Source organism: Equus caballus, chromosome 14 (assembly GCF_041296265.1).
Source record: "Equus caballus isolate H_3958 breed thoroughbred chromosome 14, TB-T2T, whole genome shotgun sequence".
Classification (NCBI taxonomy): Eukaryota; Metazoa; Chordata; class Mammalia; order Perissodactyla; family Equidae; genus Equus; species Equus caballus.
Window position 1 is genome coordinate 52,648,519 of NC_091697.1, and position 15,882 is coordinate 52,664,400.

At 51.0% G+C, this 15,882-nt stretch overlaps 2 protein-coding genes across 33 annotated transcripts in view; one reads left to right on the plus strand and one right to left on the minus strand.

The window, feature by feature from the left end:
- The window catches only part of NRG2 (neuregulin 2), a 184,054-nt gene extending 176,892 nt beyond the window's left edge, over positions 1-7,162 (plus strand). For all 4 annotated transcript variants that reach the window (XM_023617583.2, XM_070234107.1, XM_070234108.1 and 1 more), the window contains 4 exons: positions 730-853; positions 1,200-1,327; positions 2,413-2,640; positions 5,198-7,162. In XM_023617583.2, the coding sequence (XP_023473351.2) occupies positions 730-853; positions 1,200-1,327; positions 2,413-2,640; positions 5,198-5,969 (1,252 nt within the window). In that variant the 3' untranslated portion in view covers positions 5,970-7,162. The remainder of the gene's footprint in view (positions 1-729; positions 854-1,199; positions 1,328-2,412; positions 2,641-5,197) is intronic.
- Positions 7,163-9,680: 2,518 nt separating this feature from the next.
- The window catches only part of PSD2 (pleckstrin and Sec7 domain containing 2), a 53,184-nt gene continuing 46,982 nt past the window's right edge, over positions 9,681-15,882 (minus strand). For all 29 annotated transcript variants that reach the window (XM_070234126.1, XM_070234112.1, XM_070234123.1 and 26 more), the window contains 2 exons: positions 14,614-14,757; positions 9,681-11,878 (listed from right to left, as the gene is read on the minus strand). In XM_070234126.1, coding sequence (XP_070090227.1) covers positions 11,669-11,878; positions 14,614-14,757 — 354 coding nt within the window. In that variant the 3' untranslated portion in view covers positions 9,681-11,668. The remainder of the gene's footprint in view (positions 11,879-14,613; positions 14,758-15,882) is intronic.

Consider the following 15,882-nt stretch of genomic DNA (forward strand, 5'->3'; position numbering starts at 1 on the left):
AAACAGGACACTGAGGGCCAATGAAGGGTTTTAAACAGGGGAGTGACAGGATTAGACTTGTTGATGACAAAACAAATGTACTGAGCACTTACTATGAGCCAAAGTAAAGTAACCCCACAGGCGTTGACGCCCTGACCACAGCCCCCTGTGTTATGTCGTTCGTAGCACTTTGCTGAAAGTATCTTATTCGTTTATTTATGTGTTTATCATCTGCATCCCTTACTGGCCTGCAAGCTCCATACGGGCAGGAATTGTGTCTGTCTTCTCCCTGCTCCAGAATAGCCCCTGGCACAGAGTAAAAACCCAAGAAATACCAAATGAATGAGTGAGTGGGCCAGCACTGTGCTTGAAAATTTTATCTGCTCTCAGTCCTCAATGGTCTTTGGAGTGGGTAAATGATCACCCTGCTTTGTAGGCAGGAAAGTGAAACATGGAGAGTTGAAGTAGCTGGCCCAGGGTTACATGACTGGGAAGCACTGGAGTTCTGCTCTCGGCAGAGTCAAAGCTCATTACCACTTCGCTCAGGTCCTGCTGAGTTCAGGTGGTGGTGATGGGGTAGCGGTCGATGGGAGGGTTCCTGGCTGAGGGAGGCCTGAGCACCGGGAAGAGGAGGAGCAGGAGACACCCAGGGCAACCCAGGGCAGAGGTAGACTGGTTCCCCTGGAGGGACAGCCAGGGAAGTTCCTGTGCGCGGGGGCGTGCCAGGCTAACGCTCCTTCCCCTGTGCAGAAAACAGCGGAAGCAGATGCACAATCACCTCCGGCAGAACATGTGCCCAGCCCACCAGAACCGGAGCTTGGCCAACGGGCCCAGCCACCCCCGGCTGGACCCTGAGGAGATCCAGATGGCAGATGTGAGTGGTGTCCCTGGGCCTCCCTTGGAGCCCTCGCTGTACTGCCAGGTTTCCTGTGCCCCCTAAAGGATGGGCCAGGGCAGCAGCCAGCACATCCCACGCTCTGCCTTGCCTGCTAGCCCAACCTTGCCTCACCAGGATGACTGGCCTGGCTTTGCCCACTTCCTTAAGGAAGGGAAGGGGGCTTGATTTGCTGGGGCCATCCTGCCCCGACATCAAGTCACTTATCCCATGGACCACCTCCACAACCTGGAGCTTAGTGCCTTATTTTCCCCACCCCCACCAGGAAGAAAGGCAGATTCGGTCACCTGTGACTAACTCCCACCCACCTCTCTGTCTGTTCCAGTACATCTCCAAGAACGTACCAGCCACAGACCATGTCATCCGGAGGGAAACTGAGACCACCTTCTCCGGGAGCCACTCCTGTTCTCCTTCTCACCACTGCTCCACAGCCACACCCACCTCCAGCCACAGGTGGGCACCACCAAGGCTCACACAGACTTGCAGATTCCTGTGTGCACACCCACAGAGAGCATGCGTACATGCTCACACACCTGCCTGGGGACACACAGAAACTCCCCAGCCAGGCTGGGCTCTGTACTGAGGATCCCTCTAGTGGGAGGATGGAGGTGGGGGCCTCAAACAAGAACCCCCCACCAAACGTTCCTCCAGATCCTCAGGGGAGTGGCTTCCCTTTTCCAGCCCCAGAGGAACAGTGGCATCAGTGCTCCCACCTAACATCTAGCTGTGTTTGGACCTTGGTAGCACCACTTTATCTGGCATAAAGTGCCTACTCACTCAGACACCCAGAGCTCTTTGATGCTCTTCTCTCCAGCGGTGGGGAGGACTGTCTACATAGCACAAGGGCTCGTAAATCTAGAAAATAACATGGCTGACCCCCTTCTTCTCTGGGGAGCAGCATGGAATAGGCAGGGTCCCCATGTATTGGCCTCTGGGGCTGGGCTCCTGCATAGGTGACTAAGGACCATGGGAGTAGAAGGGTCCCAAACAGGGGCCCTGGGGTGAGGCTAGGGGAAGGTTGGTTGCATGGAGGAAAGAGGCCTGCGCACATTGCAGCTCACGCACCCACAGGAAAGACCCAGCCCTCCTCCTCCCCGCATTGGGGTTGGGCATTTGTGATACTACACAGCAGCCCAGAGTGGAGAAGGGCAGTGAGCGGAGGCTGGCCTGGTGGCACAGTGGTTAAGTTCGCACGTTCCCCTTCTCGGCAGCCTGGGTTTGCTGGCTCGGATCTGACGTGCACACATGGCACTGCTTGGCAAAAGCCATGCTGTGGCAGGCATCCCACGTATAAAGCAGAGGAAGATGGGCATGGATGTTAGCTCAGGGCCAGTCTTCCTCAGCAAAAAGATGAGGATTGGCAGTAGTTAACTCAGGGGCTAATCTTCCTTAAAAAAAAAAAAAAAAAAAGGAGGCAGTGACCAGAGGGAGCCTGAGATGGAATGAAGATCCAGGGAGGGGGTCGGCCTCGGACCATACCTGCTGGGCTGCCCTGGCCCTTCCTGACCCCTCACTTCACCCCCATCTGGCTTCCCCAGGCATGAGAGCCACACGTGGAGCCTGGAACGTTCTGAGAGCCTGACCTCTGACTCCCAGTCAGGCATCATGCTGTCATCAGTGGGCACCAGCAAGTGCAACAGCCCAGCGTGCGTGGAGGCCCGGGCGCGGCGGGCGGCAGCCTACACCCTGGAGGAGCGGCGCAGGGCTGCCGTGCCCCCTTACCATGACTCCATAGACTCCCTGCGTGATTCCCCACACAGCGAGAGGTCAGTTTCTACCCTGTAACCTGTGCCCCACTTTGGCCAGAGAGCTGGCACCACCAATCCAGGGTTAACCCTTAGGGCACCACGGAGACACTCATCCCCATTTTTCAAATGGGCAAAGTCCCCGAAAGGTTAAATGATCTGCTCAGGGTCATTAGCATGTTAATGACAGGCTTGGACTATGGCTGGGCTAGTGGATCCTGGTATGGAGTGACCTTCTAATTTAATTGTCCTACTAGGACTCTTTTCAGAGTAGAAGGGGATGTTATCATAAGTGTCCCGGAAAATCAGGAACAAACAAAGGTTGTCCTGGACAAACCAGAACATATGGTAGCCCTACCCTGGTGTCACCTAGAGGCCTCATGCTCCAGCAGGAAGAGAAAGTCAGTAAGACTAAGTAGATTGGAGGGTAGGAGGGAAGGTTGTCTGCGAGGAGACTGACCAGTGCAGGATGGGCATGACCCAAGAATGACCGCAGGCCCAAGCAGTATCAGCATCAAGGCCCCATGGATCAACATGCCATTGGGTTCCCAAGCAACGGATACAGGAACCAGGAAACTCTCCTTCTTCCCTGACTCCAAGCCAGGAGTCACAGGGGGCCAGCACCCTACTTTGCTTGGCCCATGAGTGGCCTTTGGCAAGTGGGATCTTTGGGAGGGGAGCAGAGGGAGGTGCACAATACTAGGAACTCCAGGCGACTCCAGGCTGGGCCCGTGCTGGCAGGCCGGCCTGGGGATCCAGAGATGGTCCACCTGGTTCTTGCTTCCAAGGAGCTCCCAGCCGTGGATACAAACCACTGAAGCTTACAGCTGCCTGTAGAAAGTGCTAAGCACAGGACACTCCACGAGGGCAGAGAAACTCAGTCTGACTGCAGGCTCTGGGAAGCAGCTAGGTTTTCCTTTCCAAGCCCAGCCTCAACACCTGTGTGATTTGGGGCAGGTTGACCACCTCTGTGTCTGTTTCCTCAGCTGTAGGATAGAGAGGACAATACCTATCATGCATGGTTCTTGTGAAGGGCACCAGAGATCATGTGCACAAAGCTCTTTGCCTCCTACCTGGCATGGAGCTGGTGCTCACTAGGGGTAGCTCTTGTTGTCAATAGCAATAGGACTCCTTAATGGTCGGGAGGTACAGAGATGGGGAAAGCATTCCAGGCAAGGGGAACATCTTGAGCTATTCCAGCAGAGGCACTTACGAACCTGGCTGGTGAGTGAGGTGCCTGGAACAGGGTGGGCTGTGAGGAGAATGGAGCTGGGCCTGAACAGGCAGTCTGGGACCAGCTAGATGGCTGATGACCCCAGGCTTCTGCTTAGGAGGTGGGCCCTGGGTGGGTAAGCAAGAAGGGCCTCTTTAAGCAGAGCTGTGACTTTAAAAGATTGCTCTGGGAATTGCATGGAGTGAAGGAGGAGAGACCCTGGGGTGGGAGAATGATGAGAGGACAACTAGGCCCAGGATGGGATAGAGCTGGGCAGAGGTGTGTTCCAGGAGAGGGGGAATGGGTATGACTTGGTGGTTAATGGACGTGCATGTGGGAGAGGGAAGAGAGGGGAGTGAGGTGGTTCAGAAAGAAAGTAATGGGGACTGCAGAGAGCAACAAGATGCCCAGCTCTATGGTTTAGAAGAGAGGCATGGAGGTGGGTAGTCAGTCCCTGTCTTGAGGTGGACAATGGTCAGGCAAGAGGCTGATGGACTTAGCAAGGGGGATGTGGAAAGAAAAGAGACCGGTGCCTGGGACCCATACTGAGAGACAGTAGCACAGGCAAACTTCTGAAGGAACTGGTGGTCTTTAGTCCCTGGCAGAGACACTTCCATAGGGTCTTGGTAACTGTCAGCCCTGTGCTGAGGACCCATGCCTGAGGTGTGAGCAGTCACTTCTCTGAGGCAGTTTTTAACTTCAATATAAGAAGGAATATTTCCCCTACTGAAGCTGTCAGCCATGAGATGAATTGTCCATGCAGGGACAATGAGCCCAAGTCACAAGGGTGGCTTAATAGGGACCAGTGGCTTCTGGAATTGGGGAGTATGAAAGTCCTGGTTCTTGCCTGGCCTCAGCTCAAATCTCAGCTCTACCATTTCCGGGCTGTGTGAACCTTGAATAAGTCACTTAAATATTCTTAGTCTCAGCTTCCTCACATGTAGTCTGAGACTAACATAAGGGTCTTACTGAATTACTGTGTTAGGTGTGATCATACATATAAAATGCCCCAGCCTGAGCCTGACCCAAAGTAACCATTCAGGAATACCGGGGACTGTGAGCATCCCCCAGCGAAGGACCTATTCATGGAGGCTTACTGGATCAGGCAGGCACTGGGCCATGACTTCCCACTGATACATTTATGGAATCGTCCCAGCAACGCTATGGAAGGAGCACCGTGGTTATCCCCGCTTAACAGATAAGGAGACTGAGACTCAGAGAGGTTAAGGAAATGCGTAAGGTCACTGAGGATTACCACCGTCGTTCTTGCAAGCGGGATCACAGGCCTGACCACTGCTTTCCGTCGGGGTCCGCCCCTTCCGCCCCACCCCCGACCCCCGCCCACCCCTCTGCCTCTCTCCGCAGGTACGTGTCGGCCCTGACCACGCCCGCGCGCCTCTCTCCCGTGGACTTCCACTACTCGCTAGCCACGCAGGTGCCGACTTTCGAGATCACGTCCCCTAACTCGGCGCACGCCGTGTCGCTGCCGCCCGCCGCGCCCATCAACTACCGCCTGGCGGAGCAGCAGCCGCTCCTGCGGCACCCGACGCCCCCCGGCCCCGGGCCTGGATGCGGGCCCAGCGCCGACATGCAGCGCAGCTACGACAGCTACTACTACCCCGCAGCGGGGCCGGGGCCGCGACGCGGGGCCTGCGCGCTCGGCGGCAGCCTGGGCAGCCTGCCCGCCAGCCCCTTCCGCATCCCCGAGGACGACGAGTACGAGACCACGCAGGAGTGCGCGCCCCCGCCGCCGCCGCCGCGGCCGCGCGCCCGCGGCGCGTCCCGCAGGACGTCGGCGGGGCCCCGGCGCTGGCGCCGCTCGCGCCTCAACGGGCTGGCGGCGCAGCGCGCACGCGCGGCGCGGGACTCGCTGTCGCTGAGCAGCGGCTCAGGAGGGGGCTCGGCTTCGGCCTCCGACGACGACGCGGACGACGCGGACGGGGCGCTGGCGGCCGAGAGCACGCCTTTCCTCGGCCTGCGCGCGGCGCACGACGCGCTGCGCTCGGACTCGCCGCCGCTGTGCCCGGCGGCCGACAGCAGGACTTACTACTCCCTGGACAGCCACAGCACGCGGGCCAGCAGCAGACACAGCCGCGGGCCGCCCCCGCGGGCCACGCAGGACTCGGCGCCGCTCTAGGGGCCCCGGCGCCCCGCCTCTCGCCCGCCCGCCCCACTGTCTTTCGGGAGAACAGAGACCACCGACTGGAGAGAGAAAGGAGGGAAAAAAGAAATAAAAATATTTTTATTTTCTATAAAAGGAAAGGTATAACAAAATGTTTTATTTTCATTTTAGCAAAAATTGTCTTATAATATTAGCTAACGGCAAAGACGTTTTTATAGGGAAACTATTTATATGTAACATCCTGATTTACAGCTTCGGGAAAAAAAAAGAAACAACAAAAAAAAAAGAGAGATGGGCCAATTTTTTGACTCTTTAATAGAAACCTATATTGTGGTGCCTTTTGCTGTACGCTAATCTGGAGCTCCTGGAGAGAAGTCTGGGTTGCGGGGTGGGGGTGAGGGGAGGGCAGGATCCTGAGCTGGCGGGGTGAGAGGAAGCCGGGAAAGAAGAGGCTCCCGGGGTCTGAGGGGGGCGGGGGACGGGGGGCAGGGTGAGGGATTGGCCCTGGGGAGGAAAGGAGGACTGGAGTAGCTTTGTCCCCGTGCAAGATCTTGAGTCCTGGGCCCCCTGAGGAGAGGGCGGGGATCCTAGGCTTGGAGCTAGAGTTGGGGTCAGGTAACGTCCAGGGGGAGACTAAGGCCCAGCGACAGCAACCAGAATGGGGAGGGGGCCTCCCCGCTCCTCACAGCTGCTAAGGGAGGGGCACTGAGAAAGAGGTCTTCCCGACAGTCCCGGCCCCAGGGAGGGGGCAGCTCTGCCAGGGCCCCAATGTTCGCGGCTCCTCCTCCCCCATGGCCTCCAGGACGCCCCTCCGTCCTCTGCAGCACCTTCGTTTACAGGTCGTCTTTTCTATTTTCCGCCTGCATGTCCTTTGCATTTCAGATTCTTTAGATTGGATGCATGGTCACGCTGGGACCGAGAAGAGCCACTGGACAGTGTATTTGATTCCCCTTTTAGCAATAAAGTAAACACCATTTCCTTCTCACAGCTGGACTCCCAGCCCCCAACTCACCTATGACTTCCACTCCCTCTCCAGCCCTGTCTTCCCCACCCTCCAAAACTGGGTCCACTGCTAATTTGTCAAAAAGGTAATTGTTTAAGAAAAAAATCCCAAACAAGTAAATGGGAACCCTGCCCTGAAATGTCCAAACACCTGACTGTTGACACTTGAACATTTTTATATTATAAATAAAATCAGAAATAACTCATGTTTGACTCTGTGTGCCTAGCCTTCAGGTGAGGAGTGAAGACAGAGGATGAGGACCTGGGGTGGAGATGGATGGCTGTTAGTGTGGAGGTTGGAGAGAGCCAGGGCAGTCCCTGTGAGGAAGAGACCCTCCCTCCAATCTCCCTGGCTCCAGCTCCCAGGACAGGCTCCAACCCTCCTCTCTCTTCCAAGAACATTCACAAAGTGTTCCCCACTGGCTGCTGGGGAACCTGGCCAAGGGGCTGACGCAAATTACTCTGCTTCGTGCTCAGCCTCAGAACCCTGGCCCACTTCCTGCCCTGGAGCTACAGGGGCCGGACTGAGGCAACAGTTTCCGGACCTAGGTGGGTGAGGAGGCAAGGGTTGTGGGATTGGCACTGTGGCAGCTGAGGCAAGATGACCCTTGGGGCCTCAGACATGTCACAGGCAAAGTCTGGACATGCAAGGTGGCATAATGGGTACCCTCAGCTGCCAGGAGGACCACAGCTGCTGCAGCTTGTAAGCCCACAGGGTGTTGCACTTTTCCCAGCTTTATACCCCCTCGGAGCCGGGACCTGTCTAAACTCGCAGTCCCCCGAATACATGATTTTAGGCATGGAGAAGGCAGATGGAGGTCCAGGGTTAAGCAGCCTTGCTTTTCATTGATTAACTTATTAAACCAGTGCCCAGCACCAGGAACCATTAGGTTCCAGTCAGACGTGAGGAAATCTTTTACCCAGCCAGCTCAGGTGGTTGATGTGTGTGTGCATGTGCACGAATGCCCCCAAGATGTGTGTCATCAGTTGGGAGACCTACAGGTGGGAGGGACAGTGAGGCTTAGGGATGAGAGGGCTTAGGTATTAACAGGCCTGAGTTCAAATTCCAGCTCAGGCCCTCACCAGCTGTGTGACTTCTCTAGGCTGCAGTTTCCTGGGCTGTGAAATGGTGATGCTAATACCTACCTCAGAAGGTTGCTGCAGAGATCATGCGTAAGGCACCCAGTATTGCTTCTGGCACATGATAGATGCCTATTGACTAATTTGATGGTGGTAATGATGATATCCTGTGCCTTGCATACTTGAATCACATAAAGAATGGCAAAAATTAGTTAAAAGGGAGGTGATGGAGAAAAGTAAAGAAAGAACTAAAATTGTATTCATTGTGGGGCACTGGGGAAAAGTACCTGTTACAAAGAAACAAAGCAAAATAATGAACTAAATGCGACATAAACCTGCAAATCACTGACCTCTCCCAGCCCCCATCTAATGATCTCATCCAGAACCCTCTACTGACTCTGAGTTAGCTATTAGCTTTAAAATTTTCTGAGCCAGGACTTCCTTGATATGACTTCTGACCTCTATATGACCCTAATTATTTCTGAATGACCTCTTGATGAACCCCCTGGCCTTTTCACGACCCCAGGTAATTCTGAATGACCTCTTGGTGAAACCATTGACCTTTTCATGACCCAACTTAGTGTCCTCATTTGACCTTTCTGAGGGCGCTGAGTTGTTACCTTCTAAATTTTCAGTTAGAAACCACCTCCATGACTCCAGTGAACCCACTGACCTCTGTGTGACCAAAGTAATTCTGAATGACCTCTTGGTGAACCCATTGACACTTTCATGACCCAGCTTAGTATCCTCATTTGACCCTTCTGAGGGCCCTGAGTTCTTACCTTCTAAACTTTCAGTCAGAAACCACCGCTATGACCCTGATGAACCCACCAACCTGTATGTGACCCCAAGTAATTCTGAATAAACTCTCGTGAACTCATTGACCTTCACATGACCCCATTGGGTACTTTCCTTATCCGCTCTGAATTCTAAGATACCTGCTGAGAGTCTAAAGCCAGAACCTAATTTAGTTCCTTGACTCTCCTCATCATATCAGCCACTCATTCATTTCAGGTGTGAATGGGACCTGGGCACAGGTGTAGTCAGAGAGCTCCCGCCTCCACTCTGCTTCTCAAATGTCTGCCTTGGGGCATCTTTAGTATGGCCTGTCAGGAAGATGTATAGCCTTCTTATGAGACTTCCCTACTACCACTCTGTTCCCCAGGAGCACTTAGGACATTCAGGCAGCTTCCTGAATCAGAGTCTTCTTCCCCACTCCTCCAATTCTTTCTTTTTCTCTCTGCTGGGTCATTTTTGGCTTGTCTCTCCAGCCCTCCCAGAGTCCCAAATGGTAATGGTGACTGCCTGTCCCCCTCCCCACTAGACTGTGAGCCCCATGTGGACAGGGAGCTGCTCAATCCTTTTCTCACCACAGTATCCCCAGCACCCAGCACAATGTGCAGCACTGCTGACCTTCATTGAATCAGATGATGGAAGGCTTAAGAGACTCTGTCATTAAGGGTCAGCCCCCAGAAGTCCATGAGTCTGCGGCCACTCCCCAGGACCACCAGGTGGCGCAAACCACTTGTTGCATCTCATGTGCAGCCCTCCAGCCCCTGGATTTGGACAGTCCAGGAAAATGGGCATTTTAGGGGCAGAGGTTGTGAAGAGAACATCATGGTCCATTAGAATGCAGGAAAAAAATTTTAGAACTTTGATTTAGATTTATTTTCATCTCACCTTTTTTAAATTTCTATTTTTGTGGATGTTTTATAATGTACATAATATTTTAGTACAGTAGTACATGTATATAATTTACAATAAATAATTACACAATTAAGAAAGTGAACTAAAAATTTTTTTACTGATGGGAGGCACAACTAGTGCTCAGGGAAGCACATCTGTCTGCAGGGGATGGCGCTTGCTCCTCTGCTTTCACTCACTGGCCCTCATGAGATGGAGGGTGGGAAGCTGACCCCCAAAATCAAAGGACCTTTCAGAAAGCATGGAGGAAGTACAGGGAGCTGTTTTATGTTGCCACATTGCTCTTTCAATTTCATTTAAATGAACATTTACTTCCCCTCAGCAAAACGAAGGGGCCAGATGGTTTGGTTATAAAATACACTTCAGCTGATCCAAATTAAATAATCTGGATTTAAATTACTACATCTCTCCACAGACTGACACGTCCCTTGCATCAAATATGAGTGGGCTTGTAAATATTGGGTACTTAGTTGCAAGGTTGGCTTATCTTATTAATAAATATGTTACCACTGAGGTCAAATTGCTGGCCAAACTACAGTAATCTATTTTAAAAATAGAAAGGATTTGCTCATGATAGCTGCATTGAGGGTGCCATCACCCCCACCATTATCAGTCTGAGGAATATAGGGTTGAAAGGATGCTAGTCTGTGATCATCACATGGTGAATTTCTCTGTTCTTCCCAGACGTGTCCTAAGCTAGCATTTCTGAGTCACTAGAAGAGTGAAAGAAATATCAACCTAAAAAACAATCAGCAACTTGTCATTACACCTTTTCCCAAGACCAAGAATTAATGGCTTCCATAACCTTCCCCCACCAAACATCTTTGGGCTTGTTGACAAGTGGCTATTTGCAAAGCAGAGTGTCTTTTATTCCTGTAGCAGTAGATCTGTACAAGAGGCCACCCCTGGAGTTCAGAGACCTGGCAGCACCAACATAAAGACCGATGTATAAACAGAGCCATGGTCCCATCTCACTCACACCCAGGATGCCTGTGGAACAGATGGAGTGGCACACATACGCACTATTTATTCCAAAACATCAACTGTAAGAGAAGTGTAAGTCACAGGTCAGCCGGAAGAGAGAAGAAATGGGGTGAGAGGAGGTCAGCACTATCTCCACCTTCCCTCCCAGTGTGTCAGGGTGCCAGATAGCAGCCCTCCTCACTAACAGGTGGAGTTCTGAAATAGGTTTTTCCTTCATCTTATTTCATCCTCTAACTGATATCAGTTCCAAACCATCTTTAAAGAGGTTCCTTGTTTATATATAATTCTTATATATATACATTTATGTCCGTATAAAAGAAAGCAATAGTGGCCTTAATGGATGGAAGGTGAGGTGGACGCACAAGTGAGTGGAGACAGCTTGGCAGTGAGGGCGCAGGCCCAGGTCCTGGATTATTGCGATGTGAGGCAGGAGAACGGGATGTGGTTCCAGAGGCTGCTGGGTGGAGGGAGGAGAGGATGGTGCTGGTGGTCTGCAGACCTGCTGCTGGTCAACTCAGAGGAAGGAGGAGAAGAAAGGGTGGGGGTCCAAGCTGAGACCTGGAGTCAAGACCTGCCCTCAGCAACAAGGGAGATGAGGGGAGGAATGTGTGAGAACAAGAGGGCTTAGGAAGCCAACCACTCTTCCTACTTCTCCAGTGAGATGGCATCTAGAGCATGCACACAGCTGGCCTGCAAAATGAGGCTCCATGCTGGAGAGGGATGTGAGGGCTACGGAGAGGGTCTGAGGCCCAGAGAAGCCCCAGGATGCAAGAAGACAAATGCCATGAATAGCATCTCCATCTCCTTGGCCTACAGGGATCTCTGCACCCTTCTGGCTGCCCATCAACTGCCTGGAGCTGGTCCAAGTGGCCCCTGGCTGGAATTGTGCTCACTGACCCCTCTGGGGGCATTTGTCTGCCTCAGGGCCTGCCCATCTACACCAGCTAAGTATCAGGCCCAGTGGTATCCTTCGTGGCTTTGCTGCCAGTCACAGTTCCATGGCCCTGGCTGAGGGCAGGGCTTGAGTGTGTCTTCCGGAGAGAAGGGTCATCCCCTTCCAGGGTAGCCAGCCGGGCCTCAATTCGTTCCAGGTCATCTGAGCCCACTTTGATTTTCACAGCCAGGAGGTGGATATAGGTCTCATAACGGCTTTTCTGGAAAAAGGACAAAGGCCAAAAACAAAGTCAAAAAATAAACAACAAAATGAGAAAAAATATTTATATCTAATATGGCAAAAGACTAATTTCCTTAATATTTAGAGAGCTCCCACGAATCAATAAGAAGGAGATAATTAAATTTTTTAAAAGGCATTTTTTTTTAAAAAAAAAAAGGAAATTTCACTCATAATCTTAAAAATAAAAATTAATTGACAATGAATTCTTAGATATGACACCAAAAGCACAGATAACACAAGTGAAAATAGACAAATGAAACTATATCAAAGATTTTAAATTCTGTGTATCAAAGGACACAATTGATAGAGTAAAAAGTCCATGTATATAGAATGGGAGAAACTATTTGCAAATCATGTATCTCATAAGGGTCTAGTAACCAAATTGTATAAAAAAACCTCCTAAAACTCAACAACAAAAACACAAACAAACCAATTAAAAAATAGGCAAAGGACTTGAATAGACATTTCTCCAAAGAAGATATACAAATGGCCAATAAGCACATGAAAAGATGTTCAACATCACTAATCATTAGGGAAATGCAGATCAAAAGCACAATGAGATACCACCTCACACCAGTCAGGATGGCTACTATCAGAAAGTAACAAGTGTTGCTGAGAATATAGAGAAATTGGAGCACTTGTGCACTGCTGGTGGGAATGTAAAATGATACAGCTGCTGTGAAAAACAGTACAGCTATTCCTCAAAAAGTGAAAAATAACATTACCACATGATCCAGCAATACCACTTCCGGTTATACATCCAAAAGAATTGAAAGCAGGGTTTCGAAGAGATGTTTGCACACCCATATTCACAGCAGCATTCTCAGAATAGCCAAAAGGTGGAAGCAACCCAAATATTCAACAGCAGACGAATAGATAAACACAATGTGGTATTTGCATACAATAGGATATTATTCAGCCTTAAAAAAGAAGGAAATTCTGACACATGCTACAACATGGATGAACCTTGAGCACATTATACTAAGTGACATAAGCCAGTCATAAAAACACAAATTCTGTTTCTAGTTATATGAAGTTTCTACTTATGTGATTCTACTTATATGAAGTACGTAGAGCAGTCAAATTGATAAAGACAGAAAGTGGAATTGTGGTTGCCAGGGCCTAAGGTGTAGAGGGCGTGTTGCGAGTTTTTGTTTAATGGGTATAGAGTTTCAGTTTCAGAAGATGAAAAAGTTTTGGAGATTGGTTGTACAACAATGTGAATAGACTTAACCCTACTTAACTATACACTTAAAAATGGTTAAGGTGATAAATGTTACGTTATACAATTAAAAAATTTTTTAAATCCACATTAAAATAGCAACGAGACATCCCTCGTTAAACCTATCAGATTGGTGAAGATTAAAACATCTGGTAATGTCCAGTGTTGGTGAGGGCGTGGAGAGAGAGGTACATTCATAAACTATTAAAGGGATTGTAAATTGGTAAACATTTAGGAGGGAGATTTGGTAGTGTCTAAGGGCCTTGACTCAGCTTCAGGCCCTCACCACAGTCCAGGGAGGCTGGGGTCCTGGATGAAGCTGGGACTAAGGATCAGGAGACCCTGTTCTCGCCCAGCTCTGCCACATGAGCAGAAAGACCCTTTAGTGCTGAGCTTCACCCCCGCCCACACCCTGTTAAGCCAGGGAATAAGAAAGACCAGGGCACTGGAGCTACAATCATCGCCTGGGTTAGGATCCTGGCTCCTGTACTTCTGACCTCTCCAAGCCTCAGCTTCCCCATCTGTAAAATGAGGATAATAACAAAACCCATTTCACAGAGTTGATACGAGGATTAAATCAGTCAATACAAAGGAACTTCATGAAGAGAATCACACGTGGTAATTAGTGAAAGATTAGTCCTCTGTAGCTTTTGCCATCACTATTTTTATGTTGCAGAGAGAGTGGATCTGAGAAGACTTCAGAAAGCTACAAAGCTTTATGTTTTTCAAAAGGTCAGGATCCACCCTGGAGCTCTCCTCTCTCCCCCACACCTCCACAGAAAATCAATGTGGAAATCCAGAGACTGAGATTGGTGACTTCTGCCCTTCCTGCTCTGGGGGCTTCCTGGCTCCGTCTCAGTCTCTCTGTCTGTCTGTCCACCCCCAGGTGCAGTCAGTCCAAAAAGGACAAGTGGTTCCTACCTTCCTCCCTAAAGCCGACCCCCTATCCTTTACTCAACGAAGGCAATGCTCTAGCAGCCCCATTTGCAGAGCATGGTGAGGTAGAATCAGGGTAGTGGGCAGGGAGAGATAAGATGGAAAGTAGGGAGAGTAGAAGGAGAGCTAAACTGCTCTGCTTGATAAACATATGTGAAAGAGGAAAATAGACAAAAAGTGGGAAAGTCACATGGATAGAGCTTGACAGTTTGGTTGTAAAAACTTTCCGAGAAGCCAGGTCTGTCGGGGAAGTGGAGGTAAGGAAGGGGTTGGTGGAGGGTGGAGAGAGGTGGCAGGGGTTTCTGGTGGAGCCTGTCAGGTGCTCTTTGAGGGCACAATTGTTTGATGAACAATTGGCAGCTAAACTATTCAGAGACTGGCCCACAGGAGGCCATGCATGATTCATAATTGCCTCAGGGAAGCACCCAAAGGGGAACCCCCAAGCTAGGAGCCCCTGGCTGTGGAATGGTGTTGGCAGTGGGAGGTGGATGGCAGGAGCTGGCCTCCTCCTCGTGCCCCAGTCCTGTCCTTTGCAATCCATCCCACGGAGGGCCCACCTCAAAAGTGAGATAGTGTTCCTTCAGCCGGTTCTCCTCAGCCTCCTTGGACTTGCTGCCCCTCTCGACTGGGTGACACCGGTGCTCAGCCAGCTCTGCAGTCACCTGCCTCAACTTATTCTCATGAGAACGCAGCTGCTCCTCCTGCAAAGACAAGTCCTGGACTGTGAGCTTCCACTCTCAGGATGTCATAGGGATGGATCTAATCCCGTCCCACCAGGATCTGCTTCACCAAAGGGAAACTGAGGCCTGGCCAGGGTCATCAAATACATGGGGGTAAAGCCAGGCTCTGAACCCAAGGGAGTGCTCCCCTACTTTCTTCCTTCCTCCCTTACTCTCTTCCTCTCATCAGCGTTAGCTCTCCTAGATACTCCCCAGCAGGCTCAGGAGATGAGAGACCCTCACACTTGTTAGTGCATGTGCACACTCCCTGACACAGACACACAATCACACAGGCACACCCCCTGGCTCATATGGACTCTCACATGCACACACAAACACACTGGACCAAGGGGCAGCCTGGCCTTGGCTACCCCTGGCTCCATACAGTGCACACGTTCTCTTGCATTCATGCCTAGACGCATATGACGGCCACAGACCCAGGATCACACTCAAAGACAGGCACAGACACTGTCACTCACGGACCAGCACACATATATATCCCACCCACCACAGAACAGCCAGACCACTTTGTGCTGTGTGGGCAGTGGACTGCATGCATGTGCTTGCGTGTGTGTGGACATGTGTGTGGTGTGGATGCACTGCACATGTGTATACACACACGTGCATGTGCTTATGTGGTATGTGCAGGTATGTGGTATGTGTGTGCACTGTATGTGCATGCACAGGGCTCTGGACATAAGCAGAAGCCCTGAAGCTCAGTGGAGAGACCAGGACAAGGGCCCAGTAGGAAGAGGGCCCTGACAAAGATGGGAAGTATGGAGCTTCCCCTGCCCTCTACCTCTCAAGTAGTGGTCCATCCTTTCCTCTCCAAAAAACCCTGAAAAACTGGAGTATGAATGAGTTGGGGTTTTTTTAGGATTACAAATAAAACACTTAAGAGTAGGTGAGAACAGCAAAAGAGCACTAGATGAAGGGTCAGCCAAGTCTCACCTGTCCCTAGCTCCCTCTGACACACACATTCTCTCGTATTCATACCCAGACACATACGATGCCCACAAACCCACAATCACATCCACAGGATACACCAACATTGGCAGAGAAGCACACCCATGTCACCCAGCACAGAACAGCCAGGCCTCCGTGTGG